The sequence below is a fragment of the Cryptotermes secundus genome, unplaced genomic scaffold (assembly GCF_002891405.2).
Source record: "Cryptotermes secundus unplaced genomic scaffold, Csec_1.0 scaffold1968, whole genome shotgun sequence".
Taxonomy (NCBI): Eukaryota; Metazoa; Arthropoda; class Insecta; order Blattodea; family Kalotermitidae; genus Cryptotermes; species Cryptotermes secundus.
Window position 1 is genome coordinate 373,391 of NW_019739010.1, and position 25,835 is coordinate 399,225.

Genomic DNA, 25,835 nt, shown 5'->3' on the forward strand with positions numbered 1-25,835 from the left:
CACACAGCAGGTGATAAGTTTCTGGGTTCGAAACTAGGTCGCATTCTGAGTTATTTACATCATGACGCTTCCAGTACAGCGGTGATACAGGGCGATATGGTAGGATGACATGTAAGTGGTCGTGGCCATGTCGAGATACCAACCGGGCATTTGCTTGAAGTGACTAAGAAAAACTATGAAGAGCCTCAGGACAATCGATGCTCCAGTCGAGATTCGGTGCGACCACTTCCCAGATACTAATTTCGAGAGTTTCCTCCAGACCACCCTGTCCGGTAAAACTGGGTCGACAAACCTGCTATTCTTACTGAAGAATATCATTGGTTTCTTCAGTTTCTCCGTGAGAATACTAGGATTTCGACTCGCGGAAAGCTACAATTACGCCCTTTTAGACCAACAGACACGATGTCCATGGAGCAATTAAAAATAAAACCATTCGCCGTAACTAGACTGGGATTTGTGGTGGACAAAGTGGCGCTGGGGCAGGTTTTCTCCGAGTACTTCGGTTTCCCCTGCCAATCTTCATTCCACCAATTGCTCCACAATCACCCTCACCTATCATCTGGGGCTGGTACAATAGGCCAGAAGTGGCGGTAGTACAAGGGACTTAGTCCCACCCCACAAGTAATAAAAAACAGTAATTAATGTACAGGGCTGAACTGTTCTGAGACGGAAAATTGGTAAGCAATTAGACGTTACGGTGGATACATGGTCTTCTACGGCTTACTGTCGCACTTTCAACACATATTTACTAATTGATACGTCACGGACCACACAGAAAACACCGCATCCAGCAGTTCTATCATTGCGTGTGTATTCGTTCCCGCGGAAACGTGCTTACCGAGCGAATGCCTAGCAACAGCCGTCTCTTCTGGCTCCGCTATTCCAGGCTTAAGATGTCAGGTGGGACATAGACAGCAAGGTGATCTCATAAGTTTCAAAATAAAGCAAGTATTCTAAAAATGATAATTTTCCTGATAAACTATTTCAGTGCAGAGGGGCAAACACAGAAGACTATCATGATAATGGCATATACCATTATGAGAAAAGGCAACAGGCAAGGAAACAACAGAGTGTGAGTAGCACACAAGAGGTCATAAACAGTAGGGCTCAAAGCGGAGCGCATAAGAGCAATGCTCTTCCAAGAGGAAAACAGAAACGCCTCTGCGAAGCAAGACACGTAACGATCGAACCTGACAACCTCTCTGTAATATTTAGACCCTACCTTCTCCATACACAGCAGCTGTATTCACGTGCATGACGCGAATAGCGAAATATAGCACGCATTCTATCGGGGGGGGGGGAGTGGTCATGACATTGTGTTCCGTCGCGAACTCGTGGCGTCGCACTAAATTCTAATGTGTTCCAATTCAAACACAGGCAAACAGCCTCTCAGACAGAGGTTCCATTGGAAACGTCTTCGTTATTGTAAGTAATATCGTCTATTATGCAACTGAATATTTTAAGAAGGTTTTATATGAGCCTTCTTACGACGAAATATAGCGTTTAACGTGATGATTTCTAGTCTTACAGGATAAGTTACAACTTCATGCTACACTAACCGAGGTAAAGATGTTTGTTAAGTTAGCATGTCCAAAATCTGAGCGAGATTATTAGATTGGGTTTTACTTTAAAATAATCTTCTTCTTCCTCGGGGGCACGAGGTAGCGCAGTTTGTTGAGGCACTACGCTGCAAGCCGGAAGGTCGCAGGTTCGAGACCCGATGAGGTGCATATTTTTCAATTGACCTAATCATTCCAGCTGCATTATGGCTCTGGGGTCGACTCAGCCTCTAACAGAAATGAGTACCAGGAATATTCCTGGGGGTAAAGGGAGACCGGGGCATAAGGCTGACTTTATCGTCATCTGTGAGCCGACTGTCTAGAAAATGTGGGATCTTCAACGTCTCACAGATCTATGGGCCTCCACGGCCTGTTATAGGGATAGGTCTTCTTCCACATTAGCGCATTGCGCTGTCTGGTCTGTATGAATATTCAGAAATAGCTAATTCAGGAATTCGAATACTATAGACAGCCGACAACACTACCTACACAGAATAAACACACAGACACGTCTATGCCTGGAATTGGATCCAAACCCGCGAACGGAGCGTTTGAGAGGAAGAAGACATTTCGTGCCTTAGACCGCGGGGAAACTGTGATCAGCAAGACTTCAAACAATTATTTTCATTTGGAAACTAAAACTGAGTATCTGCTTTTATGCTTACACGTGTTTCCGCACTGAAATTCCGTTACTGAAACCCGCTACTTTACAAGGCTGATGTGTAAATAAGGCAGCCATCGCGGTGCTGGCAAAATGAAGTGGGCGGTCACGAAGCTGCAGCAAGCCCGCACAATTCATAAGAAGTAGATAATCGAATTTTGGCAGATACTGTTAACACAAGACCACAGCAGAAGGGGCGATATTTACTTGTGTGGCTCAGGGACCGCGTCGGCATCTACTCCTGTGCTTTGGGAAAGCGCAAGAAATCCTCAAGAGGACAGGCAGATCCCTGCGTCTACCGAAATGTCAAGTTAGGAGGGAACAGCTAACTAATGTAGGAGAGAACACGTGCTGGCTGGTCGAGCCTATCTCCACCTCCGGGACAGTGACGGAAATGTTAGACATGGTTGAAGAAAACCATGCCCCAGTGACACTCTGGCCACCAGAAATCAAATATGGGATATCCCGATTATGAGTCGGAGAAAATGCGGGGAGAAGACTGCGCTCGAAGGGCATAAAACTGCTCAGTATACATTTCTTATCATCAGAAGTCAACCCTAAGATGTTCCTGGTTTTCAAGCTGTGTGGTCTGCACAACAATGCACTATATATAACAGTTTAGTTATAAAGTTAACGTATTTGGAAGAAAACAACTACGGGTTGGACGGCCGAGAGGTCGGAGTTCGAATCGAGGTAGGGTCAAGAATTTTCACTTCTCCAATCGTCCAAACCGGCTCTGGGGTCCACCCAACCTCCTATCGAATGGGTATCAGGAGCTCTTTCCGTGGGGATAAAGAGGCCGGTGCGTGAAGCTGAACACTCATCTCCAACTACTGCAGAGATCAAGAAAAACTTGATCTATACATCCACTCCCCCATACGCCATCAAGGAATAGTAGGAATTAGTTAAGCACAGGGAAAACTTTACATGAGAGAAACTAAATACTCGTAAGGTCAATAGAGATTCGAACCAATACACTTCTCGAATGAGGGACACGAGTGATTAAAATAACAACTTTCGGTAGAATAAAACAAGGTTTGAGTAACGGGGCGAGGGACCATGTTAGTTGGCAGATGCTTATCGATGTTTAGGTGGATCGTACTGCAGAAAAGCCTGTAGAGAGCACTATCGCCTACCTGCCTACTTACCAGGTCCTACATCCTTTTGTTGGACCTTGGCCGCTATTTCAGTTTCTTAATCTTTTTGGACAGATGGTTGGACTACTTAGACAGGCGATCCGCCCGCCTACACACAGAACAACACAAACACTGAATAAACGCATACAGACATCCATCCCTCGAGTGGGATTCGAACCCAAGATCGCAGCGTTCGAGCGAGTGAAGGCAGTTATGCCTCAGATGACGCGGCCACCGTGACCGGCCTGTAGAGAGCACAAGGCATCGGATATCCTGCCTTGGGGATCTTCCTAAATTCCCTCGGTCCTTCCATAGAAATCTCAGGTTAAAACATCAGACACATTACGTTTCCTTGTAAATCCTTTTCAATTTAATATTCATCAGTGGTCCTATGATTCGACTGTATGTGCTCCAATGCCTGAAGGCATTTTGAAATAACAACATCCCTCCCCGCAAAATAACGGCCTGTATAGGAAACTCGAACCAATCGCGACGTTGCCCTTAGCAACATTCCGCAAAGCCAAAAGAGTCGGGTGTGGAGGCGCGCCTTCTAAATCCATTACAGAGTCGAGAAACAAAACTGCAAGTTATAATGGATTCTTCAGGCTACAGAGAATTGAGGCTGTTACATATTCAGTCAAGTTACGTTTCACTTATGGCGGAGACGGCTTCCAGATATGGAGGGTAGCTGCGATTATACTCAATAAGAAGTCGCGTACAGCAGACAAGAGGTAGTCCTCCAGCTTGGAGGGTGGGCGTGAGGCTATTAACTCCTCACAGTAAAAGATAACCATGATACGAAATGTCACAAAGGGCTTCGGACCTGAACGGATTCTTTGGATGAACGGCCTAGGCTAAGGAAAACGGACATAGTCTCTGACACCAAGGGAGGAACACAGACTGAGGGTGTTTGAGAACAGGGTGTTGAGGAGAATATTTGGACTGAAGAGAGATGAAGTGACAGTAGGCTGGAGAAAACTGCATAATGAGGAGCTTCATAACTCGTAGTCTTCTTCAAGTATAATTAGAATGATGAAGTGAAGGATGAGATGGACAGGGAGTGTAGCATGAATTGGGAGAAGAAAAATGCATATTGGATTTTGGAGGGAACGCCAGAAAGAAACAGACCAATAAGAAGACGAATCTGTAGATGGGTGAATATAGAAATTAATCTTAGAGAGAAAGGATGGGGTGGTATGGACTGGACTGATCTGGCTGAGGATAGGGACCGGTGGAGGGCTCTTGTGAACACGGTAATGAACCTTCGGGTTCCATAAAATGTTGGGAAATTCTTGAGTATCTGCATAACTAGCGGCTTCTTAAGAAAAGCTGAGATTCATGGAGTTAGTTTTATTTTCTTTTCGTCATGCGCTCACATTAAAAAAATGTAGGGGGAAGGAGTCGGTGGAGGTCTAAATTGATATGCATTTCCCGATGAAGTCATTGTTACAAGTTTACCTAAGTAAATATTCAGCGGAAGTTTTTGCATATAAATTATGCCTGGAAATATCAGTTTGGAACGAAGAAATAAAGAGGCAATAACTGGGGCCTATAGAGATACGTTTCGAAATAGCAGAGGCAACAAGAATATATAAGCAACAGCACACACGAAATTGATTTTGCCCGGAGCTGCGTATAATACAGTCTCCTGGCCGACTGCAACACGCATGTCCATGTGAGATTCTATACAAACAGCTCAGAGTAAGCGAACACAGAATTCGTGTCTGGGGCACTAAAACCGCTTATTAGAGAAAGTAAACACATAAATAGGAGGGAAATTTCTTGCCAAAGAGAGCATTACAAACAAACAAGCAGAAGTACCCTTGTCAGTGTCATAATATACAGCAGTATAAAATTAAAGAAAAAATAACACTTGAACTAGAAAATTAAAATTTATTTATGTAACTACAAAACGGACTGTGAATGAGTAACTGAGTCATATTCAAAAACAACCTCAATACCTGCTCACTGCTTTAAGGGGGGTTAACATGGCGGCCGCGCGGTCTAAGGAATGAACTGTCTTCCCTCTCTCAAACGCTGGGATCATGGATTCGAATCCCACTCAAGGCATGGATATCTGTGTGCGTTTATTCTGTTTGTGTTCTCGTGTGTGTAGGTAGCGGCATTGCGACGGGCTGATGCCCGTCCGAGGAGTTCTACCGACTGTGTAAAAAATATTATGAAACTGAAGTACAGGCCAGGGCCCAACAAAGGGCTGTAGAGCCATTGGTGAATGAATGGTAACATTGTTTGGGTAAAGGAAAGAGAAGAAACAAAGCTATTTCTGTGCTTAATTAATTAGACGTGTTGGGGAGTCGAGGTGTAGCTCAACCGCTCTTGTCATCGCTAGATGGAGGTGAGTGGTCAGCTTAACGCACCGGCCGTATTATCCCCGCCATCAACTAGATAGGAGTGTGAGTTATGTAAAAAAATACATTTTGTGTCTATTTACTTCTTTAATCCACAGCCTGATTTATAATAATGTTCCATCCTACTCTAACATTCTACGTCATTACAATACGATCTAATTGTCACGTGATAGCCACCGGCATGCCATTCACTTCAATTATAGATATTTCGCTAAAGAAAATTGAGTATTTCATAACTGAACGAGCTAGAAAATTTGACCACTGGGTAGAGAAACTTCAAAAGTGACATAACTGTCAACTGGCAAAGTTTTACCTTAAATTTCCCTTCTTCGCATTGAGGTAAAAAAAAGTAAAGCTATACCTGTAACAGGCCGTGAAGGCCCGTAAGGTTGAGAGACGTCGAGGCTCCCACATTTTGTAAACAATCGGCTCACAGATGGCGGTGAGACTGCCAGTCTTACTCGCCGGCCGCCCTTTACCCCCAAGAATATTCCTGGTACTCATTTATGTTAGAGGTGGTTTCGACGCCAGGTCGCACTACGTCCTGGGGTCGACTCAGCCTCTAACAGAAATGAGTACCAGGTATCTTCCTGGGTGTAAAGGACGGCCGTTACATAAGGCTGACAACCTCACCGCCATCTGTGAGCCGATTGTTTACAAAATGTGGGATCCTCGACGTCTCACAACCTTATGGGCCTCAAACACCTGTAAAAGGGATAACTTTATCAGTTCTAACTTCGGTACCGTCAGCGACCAACATGAATGAGACCCTCGTGGTGTTTCTCATTCCCTGACTGAAAATGCTGCGATAATGTCTCACTAGGCTACGAGTGCTTCCCTCCAGTTCACCATACACCATCTATCACACAAGCGTTCCACGGTATATAGCCTCGATACTATATATTAAGATTTCTAACACTATTTCCTGCTCTTGTATCGCGTTTTACCATGTAGCAGACCACTTTACAGTCTGGCATATGTCACTGTTTATAGAAAAGCCTTTTTTGAGCCACAGCCTCCCTTAGAAGATTCTGATAGATTTGATCCGGTTTTCACTTCTTTGGATTTCGCAACAATAATTTCTTTACAGTGCAAATTCGTCATCCTTGCGTCCAACTCCCAGCCTGGAGGACCAGGTTCCCGTATTTATGTCCCCCAGGCACCAGGTTCTGTTTCTGTCACCTTCTGCTTCTCATAATGTTACGGTGGAGGTATTCTAACCCACCTCCAAACGTGGACTGACACATGTCTACTTCTAATTAATTTTATACTGGGATTAAGGAAATGCCATGCGTTCTAATTTTCATCCAGCTGCATAACGCTGTCCATACTGATTCGACTCTAAACTCATTTTCCCATGCATTCAAGGCGCGGAGCTTAAGCACTTACTTACTTACGTACTTATTCATGGAGCTGAGCCCTTCTGAAGGAGCCGCCAATTCTGCAGCAACTCAAGAATTTCCCAGCATTTTATGGAACCCGAAGGTTCATTACCGTGTTCACAAGACCCCTTCACTAGTCCCTATTCTGAGCCAGATCAATCCAATCAATTCCATCCCATCCTATCTCTCTAAGATCAATTTTAATATTGTCCACCCACCTACGCCTTGGTCTTCCCAGTGGTCTCTCTCCTTCTGGCTTTCCCACCAATATCCTATACGCATTCCTCGTATCCCCCATTCGTGCTACTTGCCCTGCCCACCTCATCCTCCTTGACTTCATCATTCTAATTATACTTGGAGGAGCTTAAGTACAGGAATGAATTTACCTTACCTACCGCAGAAGAGTGCGAGGCGTGAAGACCGCTACGTTAACCCTTATGTGACGCCCATCAATGACTTAATGGATTACAAGGACCTTAAAAGTCATTGGAATGGCTGGAACGGGAAGTGACGCTTCCACAAGATATATCAGACAGAAGTCAAAATCGAAATCTGAACCACAAAATGTGGCCCATCGCTCCTGCCTCGTATCTGGAGGGCAGGCAATTCGCATTTCTGCCGCAAAGTTCTTCCACTGAACTGATTACAAACTTATAACAGACTATGAGACGATACATACCAGACTAATTCCAACAATTTTATCTATTTTAATCCTCATATTACATTCGAAGCCATTCCAGAATTGGCAATACATTATTCAGGAAACTGCAACTGTCTTAGAAATTCCTGGAATGGCTTACTTAGTTCCCGGGTGAACATGTGGGGATAATACATGGAAATCAGCTATGTCCGCTTCCGCACCGGTATTTTGCGAAACTTCACCGATTTCTGTAACATCTAAACTCGGCTGCATCATCACAGAACACTGTTAGAGGAAACTATGCAAATCACAGCCGAGGGAAACATATTAGGTATCAGGTTCGAGTCTCGTCAAGGAATATGCTATTGTGTTGGTGGTTTTACGTCAGTTACCCCAGAAAATTTTCAGAACAGTAAATTAAGACAAGCCACAGTTAGCGCCCTTCCTATCTTTACAAATACATCGTATGCAGTAATTTCATTTCATTTGACACAGTCTAACACCTGGAGTTCATACAGTGGAGTTAAATAACTGCTGTGCTAGTAGGTTATGCATAAAAAAATCATCGAGACCTGTGAGAGACATCCAAGACTGCAGTGTCCCTAACCATCGTTAGGGCTGGCAACAAAGGAACAAGCATGGACAGATTAGTACTAAGGTCGAAGCAAGCTGCATAACAAAAACCGTTTAACTGTTACTGTCCAGTAACAACTATGACAAAAACATATTTCGTTTTAGCTCCACTCATCACAAATATAATTAGTAATTATACATACGCGAATTATGAATGAGTTAACATTCGCATAGGTCATGATGCACAGGCCATTTCTGATTACCGGGAATTTCACTGAGCACCGGAAGCCACGCGACATACAATACCTACAGCTACGCAACGTCACTACAATCCAACTACTGCAACTACTGAGATGGCGCACCTGCTCAAAGCGCTCCTGAGTGTCCAGGATCTCGAGGAACAGTCTCACCTTGTCGTCCAAGGACCTGAACCCGTTCCTAGGCTGTTGCAGCAATAGCTGCTGCAGAGCCTGCGCCGTCGAGGTCACTGTCTTGCTGGGGGTGGTGGCCGGGGTGTTGGACTTACTGTTAGGAGTGTGCAGGTGTGTACAACCCAGGAAGATGGGGGTGCCGTTGGGCGAGAAACCACACGTTAGCGGCTTGACGGGCAGGAAAGGAAGACCGTGGAACGTAGGACTGGGCCTTGGAGCCTGCAGACCCAGAGCCACCTGTGCTGATGTCGACGGGAGCGACAGACGCCTGGCAGCTGAGCTGTTGGGGACTTGCGACGAATTTAGGATCTGATAGTCGCTGCTGGCTGGGGGTAAGGAGCGGTAGCCGGAGTCCGAAGGGCTGAGAGTAGCTGCAACACTGGTCTGTGTTGCCGAAGTGGTGGCGACGCGCCGTTGCTGGGCACTGGAGGAAGACCATGTGTGAGAACTGCCCGCAGTAATCACGGGAACGGAGGAGGAAGTGGTTGCTGTGGCGTGCAGGAGTGTGGCAGAGGAACTGGCTGGGACCACCACACTCTGCGGACGACGAGGACTGGGTTGGTGCATGGGACCGCCGAGATTTGCGGTCGGGGAGGAAGTGGCAGAGGGAAGGATCGGAGCGGATGTTGAGTTGGGAATGAGAGGTCTACGGGGTACCTGCTGTTGGGGACTACTTCCTGTCTTCGTGATGGGTGCAGGTGGTGTCGGTGGTGTGATCGTGGATGAAGTGACGATGCTGTGTGGTCGGCGTGGGATTGGTTGGTGAAGAATACCGTAGGAAGACAATGCGACGGGACCATCTCGGGGCCGACTGGAAGGAGCACCTGACGTTTTGGAAGATACGGGACTGGAAGCAATGCTATGAGGTCGCCGGGGGACTGTCTGCAGACCACCACTGTCAGTGGACGACCACGGAGAGTAGGGGGCCAAGCCAGTGCCGGAGGCAGTGGGAGTGGCTGCCACGCTATGAGGACGCCGTGGAGCGACGCCGAAACCGCTTGGAGAGGAACGCAATTGAGATGAATTGCCAAGAAGAATGGGTTCAGGTTTTGTGTAGAACGGGAATGGAGATGCTGAACTGTTGGGGGTGGTGGGGTTGGAGTTGGCCACACGTCTGGAGGTCGCCTGCACAGGACCATTGCTGCTACTGGTGTTGCCGGGACGCCAGGGAACGGCTTGTGTCCAAGTGTTGAAGTCGGTAACTGCTGAGGAAGTTGCGGCTGTCCGGCTGCGGTTGTGCTGCAGATGGCGATCATTAAGACTAAGGCGTCCGCTAACGTTACGATAAAAAGGACTCGGGCCGAGAAGGAGGGTGGTGGGAGGTTTCTGTTGTTTGTCACTCGAAGGGGTAGCAGTAACAGTAGTGGTAATAGTAGAAGTAGAGGTGATTTTACTGGTAGTCGCTTGCTCATCCATTGAGCTTTACACTTCACTAAGCTGTTCTGGTGGGGTGCCGCAAAGGATAAAACTCCAGAACAACACCTCCACCTGCTGCATTAAGCAGTTACAAGTACATATCGTGTTCCCTAAAAGTCGACACACCCTGTATTTGTCCATTACATTCCACGAGTAGTGAACTTCAGGCCACGTTGCCACAGAATTACAGCAGTAATGGAACTTACGATAAATTTACCTGTCGGTGTCATTACTGGCACAGAACTGGTATCTGGTCTTGGTACGACACACGCACAACGATACAGACAACTAGCACAAGTGACACGAAATGCGTTGGATTGACAGTCGAAGCAGAGGGGTAAGGGGAAGCAGCCGTTTGTGTCTGTGCGCTGGCGGAGCGGCGTGCGAGGCCGGACTGAAGCAAGACGTACGTACTACAGGTCGAGAGAGGCAGCACGGAGCGGCACTTTGCGCGGATCGCAGGCGCAGTTGCCACCACGCAGGTACAGCGCTGGGCCCTGTACGACTGGCAACTACAGAAGCAAGTTCCTAGGTACCGCGATTCATACAAAAAACGAAAAAGATTAAATTTAAATTTGACAGACTTCAATATACCGGGTAAGCCATAATTCAAGGCGATCCCCTGTTTTTCCAATGGGAAAATTATAAAATTTTTGTTGTTGACAAAACAAAGTGTTGTAAGCAAAAAGAAGTTCATACCCATTTGCTGGATATTACCCACAGAAAATACCATGCATGATTATAAGTGCGGTGAATTGATTCATTCATCAATGGCTCTACAGCCCATTCTTGGGTCCTGGCCAATAATCTTTTCTTGCACAGACGGTAGGCCTCCTTGGACGAGTGATCAGCCAGTCGCAAGGCCGCCACCTACACACAGGACAACACACACAGACATCCATGCCTTGAGTGGGATTCTAACCCACGATCTCAGCGTCCGAGCGAAGACGGTTCATGCCTTAGACCGCGCGGCCACTGTGATCGGCACTGTAAATTCAACAATTCTAACTAAAGAGATGTCACTAGTGTTATATGACGTTGTGCGTTCTCATACAAGTTTGTCGACGTTTCGGAGGAACGTACTGCCTCAATGTTCAGTGCCGAAGAGTAAGTAAGTCACGCGAGCAACCAACAGGAAGCAAACAAAGACTGCAGGTAGTATTTTCCTCCGAAACGTCGGTAAACTGTCAGATTATACGTAGGGCCACATCTCAGAATATAGTACAACTCTCCATAGTCACCACTGTGATGAACTGAAATCCAACTTAATAATTCAATTTTTCTGAAGAAGACACAACTGTGCATCTAAATACAGATGGCTCTGCTCTCGGCGTGTCCGATAAGAGCGCCAGACTCTGCTGGCCCTCGAGTGCGCCAAGAAGCGGATGGAAGCTATTTTCGAGCCACTTCAGAGAGATGTCTGCATGGCAGATGCTGCGTACAGCCGCACACAATCAATGTTGGAGCTGAGTTCATTTACTGGCGCCGTTTTAACGAGATTGGCAAGGGCGCGTTCCATTGTATAGCGCACGAAATTCCCAACGGGTCTCTCCGCAGTTTACTAAGCTTATTCGCTGTCTGCTTATAAAATCAGACTAACGGCTCATGGTACACACGAATAAGGCTATTTATGGATAAAATGGGCTTCCTTACTTCTCGTCTGAAACAGGACGCAATCGGAACAAGGGCCGAAAAGAGAAACAAAAAGCTAATGAATCCAAAACACTGCACACAAATGAAACTGCCTCCGCTGACAATATTGTTCAAAATCGCAACTCCCAGACACACTCTTCTGAAAGTGTCCCATAAACGTAATATTTGCCCCTGTGCTTATATAATTAAGCACCACTCCAGGAAAACGTATTGGGAAGTGAAGGTATACCTCCACCAATAGATGTAGTTGAGTGGACAGATTTACCGCCGGGGAAACCCACTGGACAGGAAACTGGGTGAACCGCAGAGCCGGTCTGGACGCTGTCGAGAAAATAAAAATTATTTGCCTCCGTCAGGAATCGAAACCCGGCCGTCCAGCCCGTCGCTATACCGATCGAGCTATCCTGGCTCCGAACGTGAGATGTGTCCAACGGTTTAGGCGCTCCTAAACAAGGAACAGGAGAGAGAAAGAAAAAAGAAACAAAACATTGTTAACAGAACTAAATACTAGTCACATACAGACATGCGGACAGACAAATACAAATTCGACATAAGGCGATCTATGCAAAGACCCTAAAATGAAAAACAAATATTGATCAGTGCCTACAGTATGGGCGATGCAATTTGTAATCTTCGCCAAAACTTAATTACGGTGATAAAATCAAGGATGAGATTGGCGGAATACGCAGCACATGAGATAATAAATGCTTAATAATGTCTGAAAACCTCAACTCAAGAGATAATTTGAAAGCCTTAGTCGTAGATAAAAGATAATATTAAAATGGAGCTCGGGAAAATGCATGCAGAAGTCCGGAATAAACTCATCTGGCTGAGGATACGATCGCTTGGCAGGCTCCCTTGAACACGGTAATGAACTTTTGAGCACCAAAGTATGCAGGAAATTTCGTAATTAGACGAATTCCCGTGGGTTTTTTTAAGAAGGACCACACTCCATGTAGTTCAACTGGTAGCGTCGCCTCAGCCTTTTCAAGGCGTGACGATGTACTAAGCACAGGGAGAGCTTTACTACGATATTGCCTTTCGACAATATAGGGCCTGTGTACCTGACAGTACCAGTCCTGATATCCGTAACCTCTCTGGAAACTTATAAAATACTGTAGCGCGTACAGTCGTTACTATGCGACGACCGCGAGATAGGCAAGTATACCAGACCCGTTACTAGGAAACGGCTCTGTTACACATGTTCCCTGAGGAACGAATCGACACGCAACAACAGAGGTATTGTCGGAAATGGGGTTTTCTACTAGGTCCGTGCCGAGGAGTTATAAGGAAGACAAATGGGGCGACATAGTCAGAAAATATAAGAGGCTTAAACTTGGCGGTGGTCAAGCCTACGAACATTCAAGTGACCAAGCTGCCGTTGTAGCATAATATACGTAACATAGGCATGATCAGCTCCGTAAAGCCTGTACTAAGAGAGGACGTGTGTAGTGCAGAAGGAAGAAATTTCAGTAACATGTTATATGTGCGAAATATATACTTGACGAAAAGTCAAGCACATTCATAATAGAAACCCACCTTCTCGTCAGAGAGGATGTTACATAAGGACTATTACCGCAAAAGTTCAGTTGAAAAAAAATGTGGTCATGGATCTCAAGGAACCTCGCCCCAAGACTGATTGGCGGTAAAGCGCCAGTCGTAAAGTAACTCTGACTTTGACTTCTGACCTAGTCATTTCTGAATGGGAGTCTGTGAAGGAAGGACTTGAGCCTAGAGGCAAAGGAATAGCCATTGTTGGAGCCGTTACCAGGAAACAGTAGTAACAAAAGACTGAGAACACTAGACTGCGTGCTCTAGTGTGAAAAAGCGACAGTGTTATAGCTATATGTAGTTACTACCTGTAAGTGGTCAGTAAATCCACTCACCAATACAAACACCGTTTACAGTCACACTCATACACGTGATAATCCAAATATAGCAGAAACTTGACTTTGCAACCGTCGTTGCAACTGGCCTACAGTACCACAAGGGGGGGGGGCAATCGAAACCTCCAAAAATTACAAATTTAAGCCAATTATTTTATTCTTTGAAACAGTAAAAATAAATTAATGTGAAACACGACACGACCTGCCTCTCTGGGCGGTGAGGGATGTAACTCGGTTACCGCTAGCCCCGAGCCCGGCGTGTAGTCGATTGTCCGGGGGTTCCGGTCATTGTTTATATATACAGAATAAATATATCACTAACAATTTCGATTCTTTTATTTGAAATACACTAATGCCAACAAATCGACTGTCGGACCACGTCAGTGCTTTAATTATTTCGGATCATAGTGGTTGCTCTGCAACTGTTTTTAATAATAAAGTCTAACAAAACTGAACCTTAATGAACATTAAGCGGTCCATCAAACAAGAGTGGTCATTAGTGCATTAGTTCGAAGTTTTATACTGAGTTCATAAATATGTTCTCTGTGATCCTTATCTTCGTGTACTGGAGACACTAATGATGTGTCGCTAACAGAGCTCATAACAGTACAAACACGATCTCATTTGTTTACAAATCTAATTAACAGTGGAGACATACCGAGCAAAGATATAAATTCCATTTCCTTCCCTTCTCGTATCAAAATCCCCCAAAAGTAAATTTCTTTCATCTTAATGAGATCTCTGTTTTACTCAAATACACGCTACTTTACGCAGAGTCGCGTCCCATAAAGAGCGAACTCAAATTCCCTTACAGTAAATATTACGTGGAACAAATCAAGACCACAATTAAATTCTCGACAGTTTTATATTCATAATTTCAATTCCAAATTTAATATAAATATATTTGAAACACTTCCGGGCGAGAAACCCGAAATTAACGGCCGTGGGGATTCGTTGCGCTGACCACGCGACACCCTCTATCCGCTAAAGTTTGCACTAACTTCGCCGACAAGCGGCGGTCGCTTAGTCGGTATAGTTCGCTTACGGACTACAGACAACGGAGTTTGTTTTCTTATATTTTAAACATTACACTTTCAGAATGAGGGATTTCAGTTCTCAAAGACTGCTAAATTGCTGCTGGCCTTCGCCAGCAGTGATTCTTGGTTCCGAGTCTCATGTGACTCAGAGAGACAGTGTCTCGATACAGTAAACTATAGTCACGCATCATGGTTTCAGTTTAAATACGTGTGCACCGGTCGTACAATCGACGAATTCCTGTATCTAAAGGCCAGAAACGAAGTCAAAAGTACGCCTGTGACGTCACTATACCTTGTGATGATATGAACAGAGCGGGATAATCACAAGGCAAACATGGAAGTTTATGGGCAAAACAATGGGGCTTTTCATCAAAATTGAATGCTGCGCAAGACGCCTTAGTTACTCCCCGAGGTGACAGGGGCGAATAACAAAAGACGGCATCATCCGTCAGCTCGTAGTTTCAATATTATTTATATCATGTCCAGCAAACAAAAGTTCCCTCTCAGACATGAATCACTTGCCGATCCATTAAAAGTCAAACACTGTAGCAACAGGGACTGTCAGAGGATACACACACATCCGAAATGGTAAGTAACCTGTCTTACTTCAAAACCAACTGAGCTGGCCGGTGTAGACGTAACGCTCTACACTTGGATGCGGACGGACTGGGATCAAATTTCGGATGGATTGAGCACAAATTTCGGGCAGATTGGGCTCAAATTTTGGTGGATTGGGCACAAAATTTCGGGCAGATTGGGCTCAAATTTCGGCGGATTGGGCACAAATTTCGGGCAGATTGGGGTCAAATTTCGGTGCATTGAGCACAAATTTCGGGCAGATCGAGCTCAAATTTCGGCCGGGACACCGACTATCCTGATATTTTCAATGAGTTTCCTCATTCCCTACAGCAAATTTAGGGATTATACTTCGATTACGCCTTCTGAATACACAAAATAGGGTTAAATAGGCGCCAAAAGTGATTTGAATTAACCTAACAACTGACTACATTGCCCTCCACATTACGTCACATAATATATTAATTATTGCATTTCCATACTTTACTGGATTCCATCACAGATCAATAAACAGATTTTAAATAAGATCTAAGAGTTTGTGACTATGGCATATTAATAAAATTATTGTGTTTCTGGACACTACCCATCGTCCTGTTTTTCTGGATTCTGTCTCCGTCTTCAGATGGAAACTGCTCTCCGGAGACGGAACTAGCTGTATCGATTTGGCCCAACAGAGAAAGTTCCACCTGAGGACGGAAACACAATCCAGTCTCCGAAACGCTGTATGTTTTAAATACAAACAGGAAGATACCGTATTTACGCATGTATAGGCCGCGTGCGTGTATAAGCCGCAGCACAATTTTCAGACAGAAATTATAGAAAAAATAATTTTCTTTGAATATTATGTCAGGAGTATTACACCCTGTATTGCTAATTATGAATATAATTTTTTTAAGCGAAGTGTGATTTCGAATATTTCGAATATAAGCCGCACCCCAGTTTTCCTTTTGAATTTTTGGCAAAAAATGTGCGGCCTATACATGCGTAAATACGGTAGTTAATGTCAAGAAACACAGTAACTGTATTAAATTTTAAATAATTCGTGAAAAAAATAATGCAAGGCTTCCTTTTAGAAACAGACGCCTATGTCACGATGATGCAATATGCCTGAAACATATGGCGCTTCATTACGACTTACTAATTTACAGAGAACGCCGTTTGCAACGCCTCTTCTATAGCTTCATGTCATAGCGTACTTGACGCGTTCCTCTGGCGTGTGTGTGAACGGGCCATAACCTAGCAACGGCTGTTTGTCTCCATACTTCTTGCTTTGAGCAAATACGTCACAATATCACAAATTTATAGGGACTGAAAAGAATTTTCCAAACCGAATACTTTAGAGCGACCAATAAAAATAGTCTTTAACGGTTTAAACGCAAATTTGAATTCGATTTATTCGGCGCCCCCCCCCAATAAAAAAAAAGAGAACCTTTGCGGTATCAGCGGTTACTGGTGTTACATTTTGCGCACAGACTAAATCATTAATGAACAAACCGTGGAACTCGCCATAAATAAAAAAAATATACCAAAACACTGTACATTTACGGGGCAGCAGAATATGTGGTCGCCCAGACAGGACAGGCTCACGCGAAAAGACCGGCGTTAAGCATCATCTATCTATCAATTTGTCACACAAGGACTCAATTAATGTCGACACGGTTATTAAAAAAATCCACAAATGGCCAAAACGTGTAACTGCATGTAACGCTTAGAACTGGAAGCGCGCTGTTGTTCGAGTCACGGCGGTTTGTATTACAGAGCCACCCTTCCCATAAAATCATGGCGAGTCCCAGCAAAAATGAGTTTCTGCACCTATTTATATCTATTACAAGTACAGGTATCTACTCTTCTTCCCCTGATATGTCTGTGTTAGTTGTAAGTATCAAAATAGAGACGTCTAGCTGCCAAACATCTGAAGAAAGAGTAACACTAAAATTAAGAGACTGAAGTCCACTTATGTAATTAAGACAGATCGAGGACGAATTCAAACGTTATTCACCACAAAAAATTACCGCAATCCTTGCATATCGCTTTAACAGGAGTGCTTACTGTACGGCACGAAGGTGCAGGGTAAATTTCATATCTGCACCTGTTCTCCACTACATCAGCAGAAGGAAACAAAATAGTCTCTCTTTACTTTTCCCTCGACTTTTCACTTTCACCTACTATTCTACTATACTTTCTACCTCTCTTTCTCTTCTATTGAACTTCATACGTAATAAGCGTAGTTGATTGAGGCACCATGTTTCAAGCATGGTGACTACAAGTCACTACAACACGTACTAAGTCTTCTCAGTCTGCTGTATCTTCACCGGCTGTCGCCTGGTAACGGCAACCAACGCAGCAGTGTCGTCAGCTTTCGTGTTCACGTCGTTACTAGCCGACGAATGACTCATAACTCCTACTCTTCTAACTATATCTCGTAATCGCATCTGCTCCTCGTCATACAGCCTCGGCACGAACCGCATACAGAACGCCTGTTTCTACAGTTCTCTACTGTTGCGTCATTCAGCTATCGCGTGGACCACGTGGAGAACACCGCTTCCCAGTTACTTCATTGGTGCGCGTTACGAATATACTGCTTAGCAAAAGGCGTTGTTTACAGAGTCATTACTTGGCAACGGGTAGACATGCTACAATATTTCTTCTTCGGATACAGAAGTAGAAGATTTGATTAATTAATTTATTTATTTACAGATAATTAGTACGACGACGTAAGTAGCCCAGAGTGTGAACCACGGGGTCTTCCGGGAGCTACCGAAAATGCATACTGTCCAATTGTCCAATACATACAAATTGATAAGAAAAAGTTAAATTAAGTTAAAAACATGTAACATTACAAGAAAAACACTTCATGGTTCATTAGTAATTATATTTTAAATTATATTCTAAGTTGTTAAATCATCTTTAAAACCTGGTAGAACAAAGTTAGAGGGGCACAAACCCCACTTGAGGTTACCAGGGAATAGAAACATTACAAAATGAATTGCGAGAACCGAAAAGATAACAAAGCAAAACTGCTGCTGTAGCAATAGTATTAACAACAGTAGCTATACTCATTTCAATTAACGTAAGTAGTTACGTATGTCAGGAATCTGTGCGCCACAAAAACTTGGTGCTATGTGAACACAGATTAATGTACACGCTGTAACGAAACCCAATGCAATAAACTTCAATTTACTCTACTGTACATTTACGTGTAAAATCACTTATATACGGGGAGTGAAGGGGGTGGAGCCGGGAGAGCGCGGTCCTTACAGCGACTGGCTACGGGCCGGACGACAGAAGGGCCAGAGTTCGAGTTCTTGTAGGGTTAAGAATGTTCTCTTTTCCACAACATTTAGAGCGGTTCTGGGGCCGACACACCCTATCCAATGGGTACCGGAGGTTCTCCCCCTGGGGTAAAGCGGCCGGGGCCTGAAGCTGATCACTCACTTCCAATTAATGCCGAGGCCAAGAAAACGTGGGTCTATGCATCCACTCCCGCATATGGCCTTCACGGAGTAGTGATTAATTAGTTAAGAACTCGAATAACTTTATACCTTCTTATACGGAGTGTACTCGCATCAAAGGAGCTGAGAATGTGAGGGTTTCGGAACCACTGTATCGTGAAGTGGACTGTACCTTCCTGCCTTTAATACGTTTACTTAACCAGAATTTGGTGGTTTATACGCTGCACCTCATGAAAGTGAAAACTACCAATGGATTCATGTTCCTAGAAACCATGCGCTTGTCTATTAATGATTCTGGGGTGGGGGTTTCATTCTGTCGTTCGCGCAGAACGACGAGACCACAGCCAATCTGGGTTCAGCACTAACGCGTAAAGTAGACTCCTCCGGGAAATCTTCCCTATCGACTTGATAACTCTCTAACTCTCTCTTCGTCAGCGTCCCTCGATCAATGCCTGTGCTGCCCGCCGGAATTCAATAATCCACAAATCACCTATTTATGAACTCAAGTTTGTACATCTGTTTTATTCAAAAATCTAAATTTATACTACTTTTACAACGCATCTGCTATGGGAAATGCAGCCTTAAACAGCACCCAATCGCAAACCAATCAGCCCAATTAAAGTTAAATTGAATTTACAATTGGCGTCAACATATGACCCTCAACTGCAACCCCTTCTCTCTCTCTCTCTTTCTCTCTGCATACGCATTGGACTGAAGCTAATTCCGTTTGCTGCCTCCGCTGGAACGCCTGTCAGACGGGGATGTTTTAAATGAAAACCTGATGAAAGACCCCACCGAAATTTTGCCCAGCCATCCCATAACAGTGCCTTTTAGACTGGATCTATACACCCACTCCCCCATACGCCTTCATGGGGTAGTGATTAGAGAGTTAGGCACAGGGAAAACTTTACCTTTTTACCAAACAAATATCTGACCCACAGTGATAAGTTATACGTTACATGAGCACATGAATATGAAGTGAATGCATAAGGTTAAAAACATTCATTTCAATTAAATGTCTATGGGGTGATTGAATTTTAAATTCAGCCACTGAAGCTTTGCTGGATTGTATCGACATTGAATAATATCACTGAAGGAAAATAGTTTCGTAGTGTTTCAAGTCATTTATTAATGAAGTCAACTGAAAAACATTCGGCAAGAATTTTTCGTAATTTTTTTCTTTTTTGACAAGATTAGTGTTCCTCCTTACGGAATGCAGAAACGTTAACAGCGCCCACCCGACCATCTAGTGGAATGGAAGGATATTCTGACAAACTGTAACAAGTGAAAAGATCTAGAGAACTCATTAAATTTTATTTGAAAAATTACTTGGAAAAAAAATCATCTCCCTATCCAGCGGCTACGAGTTAAAAGTTTTCCAGCCTGCAAAGTATCGCCCTCATAATAACAGTTCTTGCGCAGGGAAAAAGAAAGAAATCCGAAGGTCTGATTGATGGCAAAGTTATTCTCACACAACAGCGCTCTGTGTCTTGCAAGCATCTACATTTGTCACCCTCTCCGATGCCAAGCTTTCTCCTGCAATATCTCACTGTGGCTCCCGTCTCTCGCGACTGCTCTCGCCAACTTGGAAACGAGAGAATCGACACATTCATATACTGTAAGGTCATATCTGCCGATCAGCGTGGCAGCGCGGTCTAAGGTTTGAACCGTCTTCACCCACAAGAACACTGGTATCGTGGGTGTCTGTGGCAGTCTATTTCGTTTGTGTTGTTCTGTGTGTAGGCAGAGGCCTTGCGACGGCCTGATCCCCTGTCCAAGGAGACATACCGACTGTTATACATTAAGAAACTGAAAAAGCGGCCAAGGTCCACAAGGGCTGTGGAGACATAGATAAAGTTATAACTACTTACACAACTGGAAGCAATACGAATATATTGTACTAGGAATCTTCCTGGGGGGTAAAGGGCGGCCGGTGCGTAACGCTGACCTTACCGCCACCTGTGAGCCGACAGTCTAGATAATGTTGGACCCTCGACGTTTCACAACCTTATGGGCCTTATGAACAGAATGCAGTTTAGTGTGTTTAAGCAGGTGGTATATATATATATATATATATATATATAGCAACCATTAGGCTTTAAGGGGTCAATGACCATAAATGCCAATCAGTGATACTAAATCACAAGATATCCGACTGAAATGTGTTTGTGCTCCGAGATGGGTTAGGCGTGTAGCGCTTCTTGCTCCTCAACTGAGACGGGCTTGCACAGCGACAACGCCCACACTCACTGGCTCAACCTATACACCACACGTTGTCATATTGGAAATTCAATGTTTCTTGCTACCTCAGGGTTTAACCGATATAAAACAACATTCCTATCATATTATGCAAGTTAATATTTCTGAAGGTAATATCGGAATTCATATTAATTCGCTCAGATATTTCGGCAATTTCATATAAGAACAACTAATTTCCAATTCGTACAAAATATTATACAAACCAGTCGTCTTGGCCTATATTATTTACATAGCTGTACTGTTTATGTGACATTCCACACAGAACCTGTTTTCATTTAATAAGCACATTTTTCACATTTCTGACGTATGCCAATCTGTATTGATTCATAAATGAGTACAAGATTAACTGTAAGTAGGAATGGGAAAGGATAATAAGATATACCGACACTGAAGCATCAATAAATTAAGATAAGCAGTAATTAGTATTAGAAGTAAAAAAACGGGTGAAGCTATCCCCATAACAGGCCGTGGAGGCCCATATGGTTGAGAGACGTCGAGGCTCCCATATATTTTATACAATCGGCTCACACATGGCGGTGAGGTTGTCACCGCGAACTTTTGGCTTGTAGCATAGTGCCTCAACCAAACCACGGCGTGACCCAAACACAGGGTGATACAATATTAAAACAACAATATAATTATGCCTCAATAATTACAGGGTAAACGGACTGCCAAAAAAATCAGATAGATAATAATCTAGTCATGGTAACAGATGAAATTAAAGAGTCCGTAGACTGTACAGTGCCATTTTCATGTATGTGAGGCTGTGTGGTGATGTTTCACAGCAATGAATTGATTCCATCTTCAGGACCGAAGAGTAACACAAGTAAGCAACCAGGAAGTATGGTTAGCCATGGTCATGAGAACTTGAAAGAAGACAACCCATTTTCTCAAATTCAAGAACAATTTTAAACACATAAAATTCTGGCGAAATTGAGACTCAAAACAAACACATGGATGAACCTCGGCAACTCGAAGCCACGGTAATCCTAAATCCCAGTAATTCGAACTGACTTACAGTAACCCCCCCCCCCCACACACACAAAATAAAGGCCTCGCCAAAAAAATTACAGATTTAATCTAATTATTTTATTTCGTTCCAGTCAAAATAAATGTTTGTGAAACATGACACTATGTTTCAATGGACCTGCCTCTCTGGGAGGCGAGGGATGTAAATCGGTTACCGCTTGCCCCGAGCCCGGCGTGTAGTCGATTGTCCGGGGGTTCCGGTCGTTTATATTTAAAATGTACCTACAAATCTTTTGAATAAATAATTTTACTTAAAAAAAATCAGAATTTGTTTCTTTGAAATTCTGCAATACTACCAATTCGGCAGTCCGAACACATCAGCCCTTTAATCAGTTCTGATTACAGAGGTCGCACACGCACGCACACACAAGCGTATTGTGACATGTGAACCCAATGCTAGAGAACAAATGACAAACACGTTTCCGTAGAGATGGATTCTTGGAAGCCAAATCGTTATGGAACACATTTCCATGGATACAAGTGATCAACGAACATTTCCTTGGATACCGATACGCTATATAAGAGACCTTTCATATCAGAGTGAAATCAGTCGTAGTCCAAGTTAGTCAGAGCACAGAGTAGAACGGAGCGAGTCCTAGGCAGTCACTTATTGTGACTTACTCTGTGAGTACGAGTGACTGTAAAGGAGTGATCAATAAATTCAATCATCCAATCAAAACCCGTTATTATTAGCCATGCAGCCACAAATCGTGACAATATATATGCACAAGTAACAGTTACGTACAATATCAGAGAAAGAAGAGGAATTTCTTTCCGAAACGTACGTTGTCCACTTCACCTGAATTCCGAATTAAATAGTTTTACTAACAGCTATCACAAATACCGGGGCCGCGCCATAGCTCAAGCGGTTAGTCGCTGGCTTCCCATCGCGGCGGCCCGGGTTCGATCCAGGGGTCATGTCAAGCGGGATTTGTGGTCGACAAAGTAGCGCTGGGGCAGGTTTTCTCCGAGTACTTCGGTTTCCTCTGCCAATCTTCATTCAACAAATTGCTCCACAATCACCCTCGCCTACCATCTGGGGCTGGTACAATAGGCCAGAAGTGGCCGCAGTACAAGGGACTTAGTCCCACCCCACTAGCAATAAAAAAATATTTCATATGATATTATTTTGAAATGTGTAACCGTGATGGATCTGGTCATTACATGAATTCATTAAGGGAGTGCAGTATATTTTATCCCCCATTTACACTTTATGGGGATAAGAGAAATGCATCAACGATTTTTTTCCCTTCGCACTACAGCCCCAGTGGGTCTAGGCCTACCTCCATCAACTTCTCCGTTCACTTCGGTTTTTCTAGATCTTACACATTCGGTAGGACTCCTTGGGCGAGTGATCAGCTCGTCGCAAGGCCTCTACCTGTACACAAACACAAGAAAATGCACACACACAAACTAAACATCCATGCCCTGAGTGGGATTCGAACCCACGATCCCAGTTTCCAAGCGAGCGAAGACAGTGCATGCCTTAGACCGCTCGGCTACCGTGACCGGCACATCATACGATTACGTAATTGTATTTCGTATCAAAGAAAACAACTTTAATTGCGCTCTTATGTTCCCCCTACTTTTCACTCGACTGTGGGTTGCTTGTGCGTCGAGGAGAATGTGGGAGGGAGGAAACTAATGTTTACGTCAGGCGTCAAATGTGTGTGAGCGGCCATGACGTCACATAGCGTAATAGTCTACGATTCTGAATAATGGCAAAAATAAAGCGGACATTTTATTCTGGATAAAAATTCAGTAGTCATGGTTATGTAAACATACCATAATAATTCCGTCACTATGCTTATCCTACGGAAAGAATTGCTATAGATGGTGGGGATGACGGCAGGCTCAAGGTTTCCCTCTCCCTGCCGCCTGATGTACCCTTCCTCCAGCATCCTCATGCCCACATCGACGAATCCAAAGCGCTTGTCGATGGAGAAGGTTGTCACGTGGTTGTCACTACCAGCATTCGTGTGAAGACAGTGGCCAGACCACTGGAGGGGAATGCTGGAGAGGGGAACATAGCAACCCGTATAAGATGTGGAGGGAGTTGTATGGGGGGGACTACTTTCGACAGCATGTGTGTGTTTTGTTAATGCGGTCATGTTCTGCTTCAGCTTGTGATACTGTGTACTCTACAGACAAGAATGCTGTCAGTAGCCTGAGCTGTATAGCGCAGAATTGTGGTAAAATTAATTAATCCTGAGTCATGAATAATAATTCTGCCGTGGTATAATTTCACGTGCCGGTCAGGGTAGCCGAGAGGTCTAAGGCATGTACTGCCCTCGCTCGCTTGGAATCCGGGATCGTGGGTTCGAATCCCACTCAGGGCATGGATGTTTAGTTTGTGTGTGTGTGCGTTTTTCTGTGTTTGTGTACAGGTAGAGGCCTCGTGACAAGCTGATCACCCGCCCAAGGAGTCCTACCGAATGTGTAAGACGTAGAAAAGAAACCGAAGTGAACGGAGAAGTTCATGGAGGTAAGCCTAGGCCCACTGGGGCTCTAGTGCCAAGGAAAAAAAAATAATTTGAAGTACTGCCCCACCCCCAATTTTGCTGGAAGGGCAGAAGATAAGCATAAAGAACCTCAGGCAAGTCAGTCTGCTGGCCAAGATTTTAAAACCTGCCTATCTCCCGAATATAAGGGAGAAATGTATCCACTCACTAATTCTGCAATTAGTAATTGTTCTTGTAATGAGAATTTCAAACTACATAATGAGGAGCTCCAAACCCTGTACTCTTCGGCCAATATAATTAGAATGATCAAGTCAAGGAGACTGAGATGGGCAAGAGGAGTATAGGATTTTAGTGGGAAAGCCAGAAGGAAAGAGACCACTAGGAAGACCAAGGAGTATGTAGTCGGATAATATTAAAAGAGAGATAGGATGGGAACGTATGGACTGAATAGACCTGGCTCAGGATGGTGACCAGTGGAAGGCTCTTGTGAACACGGTAATGAACCTTCGGGTTGCATGTAATGTTGGAAAATTTATGAGTAGCTGCACAATTGGCGGCTTCTCAAGAAAGGCTCAGCTGCATGGAGTTAGTTAGTTTTAATAAGAATTACAGATTTGTACCAGCAAGAAAGTACGTAAATAGCTCAGTCGGTATAACGACTGTCTACGGGCTGGACGACCGAGGGGTCGGAGTTCGAGTCCTGGTAGGTCCAAGAATTTTCTCCACGTTGTCCAGACCCAATCTCCTATCCAATGGGTAGGGAGGGCTCTTTCCCCGGGAGTAAAGCGGCCGGGACGTGAAGCTGAACACTTACCCCCAGCTAGTGCCGAGGTTAAGAAAATGTGAAGCTATACATCTACTCCCCAATACGCCTTCATGTCGTAATGCTTAATTAGTTAAGCACAAGGACAACTTTACCTTTTACCTTACTTTACCGACGAGGAATAGGATAATGAGTAAGTGTGGTGGATAAGTGTGTAGCCCAATTCGGGGTGCACGTTCCAGCCCCTAGAGACCGGTTTCCTGCGCGTAGCTGCAGTTCCCGGGGGAAACCAGCAGCAGTTACAAGATTTAGCCCCTGGAGATGCTTTTTCTCTGGCTGACCGAACCAGTTGAATGCACACAATTGCCTCCAGATTTCGCTCACTTACCTCTTTCTCTAGTCATCCTACAGAAAGGGGAGTATTTTGAGATAAAAATGGAGAGTCAGAACGTATCTCCATTAAACAATTACCCGGGACTCCTGTCTCTCACAAAGCAGGACTCCATTAGAGCACGTAACACTTCGTAAAATGCTTGCTGGCTTCAGTCACC

General features: G+C 44.3%; 1 protein-coding gene across 6 annotated transcripts in view; it reads right to left on the reverse strand.

Moving 5' to 3' along the window:
• LOC111871621 (dystrophin, isoforms A/C/F/G/H) overlaps positions 1–25,835 on the reverse strand; it is a 502,313-nt gene that overhangs the window by 237,928 nt on the left and 238,550 nt on the right. The window contains exon 1 of one of the 6 annotated variants that reach the window (XM_023864849.2): positions 8,683–10,204. The exons of the other annotated variants lie outside the window; for them this stretch is intronic. Within the exon in view, the coding sequence (XP_023720617.1) occupies positions 8,683–10,167 (1,485 nt within the window). The 5' untranslated portion in view covers positions 10,168–10,204. Of the gene's footprint in view, positions 1–8,682; positions 10,205–25,835 lie in introns of those variants that run through there. 6 annotated transcript variants of the gene reach the window in all.